Source organism: Sipha flava, unplaced genomic scaffold (assembly GCF_003268045.1).
Source record: "Sipha flava isolate LNK unplaced genomic scaffold, YSA_version1 164_pilon_pilon, whole genome shotgun sequence".
Lineage (NCBI taxonomy): Eukaryota > Metazoa > Arthropoda > Insecta > Hemiptera > Aphididae > Sipha > Sipha flava.
Window position 1 is genome coordinate 759,402 of NW_020271825.1, and position 1,313 is coordinate 760,714.

The 1,313-nt window shown below is 39.4% G+C and overlaps 1 protein-coding gene across 1 annotated transcript; it reads right to left on the bottom strand.

Annotated features, from left to right (window-relative positions):
* Positions 1-283: 283 nt before the first annotated feature.
* On the bottom strand, positions 284-1,168 carry LOC112679596 (zinc finger protein 395-like). Its single transcript, XM_025549466.1, has 3 exons — positions 941-1,168; positions 699-811; positions 284-572 (listed from the first exon to the last, which is right to left on the bottom strand). Exons 1-3 carry the CDS (start codon positions 960-962, stop codon positions 375-377), a joined length of 333 nt encoding a protein of 110 aa, XP_025405251.1. The 5' UTR covers positions 963-1,168; the 3' UTR covers positions 284-374.
* Positions 1,169-1,313: the final 145 nt, after the last annotated feature.

Below are 1,313 nucleotides of genomic sequence, written 5' to 3' on the forward strand. Positions count from 1 at the left end.
CCAAGTACTAAATCATTAAGTTTATAAATAAAATCTTTTATAAAATTAAATTTTATAAGTATGTATTTTAAATATATATATATATATATGTATGTATGATTTACAACTAGATAGTATAATTATTAATATTATATATATATATATGTATAACTAAGTTTACTTAAGTTAATAAACATTTTTTTTAAACATAAAACGGGATACAAACTCCTATAAAATATGATATAGAAGAAAAAAAGGGTGAAACGTTAAACGTTTGATAAAAAATAAAAATAATAATAAAAAATAAAAGGAAAAAAAATTGTAATTTTGGCAGTTAGCGTATTGGTGCAGATTATCAGCATCCGCGTTCTCTCGATATATACGTTAAATATTCTTTACGCCAATTGAGTGGTTTCGAGAGAGCCGACGAATCTGGTGCACGCTTTCTTCCACTTGCACTGCGTACACCATTTCTCGCGGTGCTCCATACCGTACACCTTACGACACTTTTTCGTCTCGCCGCGCGCTTTTCTCATTGGACTGCTCGGGAACCTGGGTCCGCCCAAATTCTGGTACATCATTTTGATCTGTTTCTACGCGTTCGAGAAGAAAGACAGAGAAAGAGAGAGAGAGAGAGAAAAAAGGAAAAACATTAAAAATCAGCACACAAGAACCGGCAGTGCGAGACTGTAGACATATATTTCTATATAGGCACATACCTGTCCGTTTAGAGATGTGAACGGCCAATGACCGGTGTTGTTTGACGTCCTGGGTATGTTTACTGGGCAGGCACCCGGACGGGGTATGATCAACGTCTTCTGGTACTCGGGATCTATACGGGGGAAAGAAAAACAAAAAAAAACACAGGGTTAACACAGACTTATGCAGAGGACACGCACACGCGTAAAGTAAGAATAAATCGTACGAATAATGATCATCTTATTGGTCGCGCATCCTTTACCTTCGTGCGGCGGACGGGCCATATCACGGTGCGACAGGGTCGGCGGCGAAGACGCGGCGCCCAGTTCCACTTCCGTGTAATAGAATTCCTCTTCGTGATCGTCGATTGAATCGTTCGTCAGATCATCCAACGGTGATTTTTCACGTCTAGGTCTGAAAATCCAAAAAATAAACGGTAACGCCGAATAAGACAAACGTAGAGATTTGGAAAAAAATAAAATTGCAAATTCCTCCTCCCCGTCAACGTTCCACACGCGGCTAATCCGTCGCAGAGGCGAGTTCGAATTTATCGTTTATTTTAGCGGCGCTACGTCCTCATTGTTTTATATAACAAGGACGAACTGCAGGCACGGTGTATGTGTGTGTGTGTGTGT